At 46.5% G+C, this 3,169-nt stretch overlaps 1 protein-coding gene across 1 annotated transcript; it reads right to left on the bottom strand.

The window, feature by feature from the left end:
• Positions 1 to 727: 727 nt before the first annotated feature.
• Positions 728 to 2,109, bottom strand: LOC120528306 (zona pellucida sperm-binding protein 4-like; the record flags this gene model as incomplete). The annotated part of the gene is made up of 6 exons (XM_039752457.1): positions 728 to 865; positions 969 to 1,091; positions 1,310 to 1,385; positions 1,512 to 1,659; positions 1,735 to 1,924; positions 2,076 to 2,109. Coding segments are annotated over 6 exons (708 nt in total), but the record flags the coding sequence as incomplete, so codon positions are not given.
• Between the last annotated feature and the right edge of the window lie 1,060 nt (positions 2,110 to 3,169).

Below are 3,169 nucleotides of genomic sequence, written 5' to 3'. Positions count from 1 at the left end.
ATGTTTCAACATAGTCATGGAAGGACAGGTAGTCACCCCAACACCATCCCGAAGAATGAATTGGCAGATGTTGGCGACAGAGCAAAGATGGAGAGATGGTGTGCTTAAAAACCACACACCCAACAAAATTCACTTGTGGTTCATGTAGCAGACAGCATGTCATTCAATTACAGGTGCTTTTGCACCATAGCACTAAGAAACACACAGGAAGGGATGATAGTGCCTAGTGACGAGGGGCACAACAGGCCAGACCCTGACCATTGAGCCAATCAAGCCATGCCAACGTTTAAAGCCGCCATTCTGGTGCATTTGGTTAACCAATGCGACATCAATATGAAAATGAAATTTGCCCATTGTAGAAACAAAGTATCCAAGATAAAGTAGATGAAAGTCAGCTCAAAGCCTCCATGCGATACCATGAGCTGCTCAGGGTATAGAGGGTAGCTCAGACACATCCCAGAGTTAAATAGAAAGCAGTCCTGTACAAGCAGACAGTTCCCTGGTCGTCCAACAACCCATTAAAAACACTCCTTGAGTAGACTTGGCAAAGATGGGATGTGATAAGTAAAGGAGGCCTGCAATAAATGCAACAAAAGAGTTCAAGGGTGGGTTTATGGCTGAAGTGTAGGTCACCACCCATTTCATAAACCAAAAATCGACAGCTACAGCTTTAGACACAAGACCCACAGGTTTCACTCCATTTAAAAACTGCACAAGATTCCAACCATTCATGAATAGCATTTATTTAAAATTTCAGATTCTTTCTGCTTGTTCAACCTTCTCAAAGCAACTATAGCTAAAACCAGGATCAGCATCAATATGGCAGCTGCAGCTCCCAGCACCAGGTATCCAGTGGGAAGAGAGGCTGTGGGAGGAAGACAAAAGACATTTACTCTCCAAGCCATACAGTAAAGGATGAAGACCTCAAGCAGAACTCTGGACTACTCTAGAAGGATCAAGATGGTTACCTTTCTGCTCCAGACTGGAGGTTTGCATACTGTCAGCCTCAAAAACCACAGGACCACTGTGAACGAGCACATTCTTCCTGGATGAAGCAATTTGTGTCACTTTGTCTGCAGCTCTGCCAGATCCTGGGAGAGAAAAAAAAAAAAACAAATTGTTTAGCTTCACACACATCGAACCCCCTTTACCAGGCAGTCAACCAGATTTCACACCAGGTCTACGAGACAAGCAGTCTCCATACCAGTGTGCAAAGCATCAATTACAAGGCACTGAATTACTGTAGTAATAGCGACACCTTGTCCTACAAAACAAATACCACAGCCAAAAACTGCCATGGGCTACTTACTTCTTACAGGGCAGCTCTGAGTACAGGGGTCTGTGGCAGAGGGATAGCAGGCAGCAGCAACACAGTAGATGAAGATCTACAGAAAGGAAAAGACATACACAATAGGAGACCAACCAGCAGAAATACTCGTAGGGCTAATGGAGGGCATGAAGTCTATCAGGCAAAAACACAAGGCAGGATTCCCCTTTGCCACAAAACGCACCTGTTCAGCCGAGGCTTGCTGAGCTACAGGGTCCACAAAAGCAAACATCTCAAACACAAATCTCTTGTAATGACTTGGGTAGGCTACTCCAGATGTGCTGTCCACTGTCACCAAGCTAGTCAAATAGTTGTCCCCTGTGTATGGACACCTGGGACAAACAGACCTCCAGTTAGCACGGACCAGCCACCCTCTTCACCTACCCTCCCACAAGGTGGTCACCTACCCATTCACCAGAATGCTCCACTGGGGCTGGCTGGAAGCAGAAGGTCCTGGGGTGACCCAGCAGTCCCCTAGAGTCAGCACAAGGTTAGGGTCAGTCCTGTTCATGATGTGCACTTCCACAGCCACAGGATCCCTCAGAGTTTTGGTCACTGGGTAGTCCGCATCCACATAGTAGGAGCCATAGGAGGAATCTGACCATGGAAAAGAGCAGAAATTACTGCAATTTGCACACCCTAACCATACGATTCTCGGAACTACAAATCTACCAGGTTTTATTGTACCTTCATTTTATTTCCATTCCTTTCACAGAATGGTTTGATCATGGACCCCACCCAACAGTACCTGTTGCAATGACCAATTCCAGGTCAAATGGCCCTTGCTCTACTACTGGAAGAGGTGGCGCCACAGTATACACCTCAGCCTCCACTTGCACATCCTGGCTTCCCGAGTAGGTGCACTGGAAGAATAACCTGAGGAGAGAAACACCACATCATAGCAGGTAGAGCATATTTAGGGTTAGAGGAAGCAGGTTCAGAAGCCTTACTTGTATACACTGTCCCTGGTGATGGAGCCCTCTGGACCACTCCTCACAGTAATGGCAGCAGACATGGTGTTCTGGTAAGTCACGTTGCCACCAGAAAGCTGAAACAGGGACATTAGGATTACTGCAATCTATGAAGTCATTGCAGGGGGTTTCCATTTCTAGCACATCAGCAAGACATTTCTAAGGTCTGTATGGTCCAACAACTTTAGAACAAACGTGATCCCCTTTACTAGGACAGTAATCAGATCTCTGTATTAGACCTGATGGCTTGTGGTGGATCTAATATTTTAGTCCTCATTCTGTAGTTACTCAGCTCTCTGGCTTCCTATGGTTGACAGAGTGCTTGCTGCTGCACAACACCAAGATGGAGTCTCACCTGAACTGTGCTGCCACAGGCACTGACTGGAAACTGGTACATGACAAAGCTGGACAGGCTGGTCACAGGCCTGCAGCTGGGGGAACTGCTGTCCACCAACTGGATGGACCCAAGATCCAGGGAAGGAAGGGTCACATTCTCAGACACCACCACCACAAACTGGCCATCCAGGGTGCACTGCACAGTCACTGGCCAAACCAAACACAAGCATTAATATCCAGTAGCAGCCACCTTTGCTCACTCGCACTCTCCCACCACTCACCATCATTGGCATAGTAGCATGGACTGGTGCTGCTGCTGCTTGAATCATAGCAACAGTTGCTGGCTTCACAGTCTGCTTGAGTGATGGATGAAGACCCTCCACAAGGGCTTCTCTCTGTCCACAACTGCACATCTATCAGCCGGAAGCTTAAGAACTCGACGACCTTTTTTTTTTTTTAAATAAAAAAATAAAATAAAAACCACAAATTTAAAAAAAAGAATGTGACACTTCGTGTTCCAACCATGAAAAGAAAC

The sequence above is a fragment of the Polypterus senegalus genome, chromosome 4, assembly GCF_016835505.1.
Source record: "Polypterus senegalus isolate Bchr_013 chromosome 4, ASM1683550v1, whole genome shotgun sequence".
Lineage (NCBI taxonomy): Eukaryota > Metazoa > Chordata > Cladistia > Polypteriformes > Polypteridae > Polypterus > Polypterus senegalus.
This window is presented reverse-complemented; position numbering and strand designations above follow the sequence as displayed.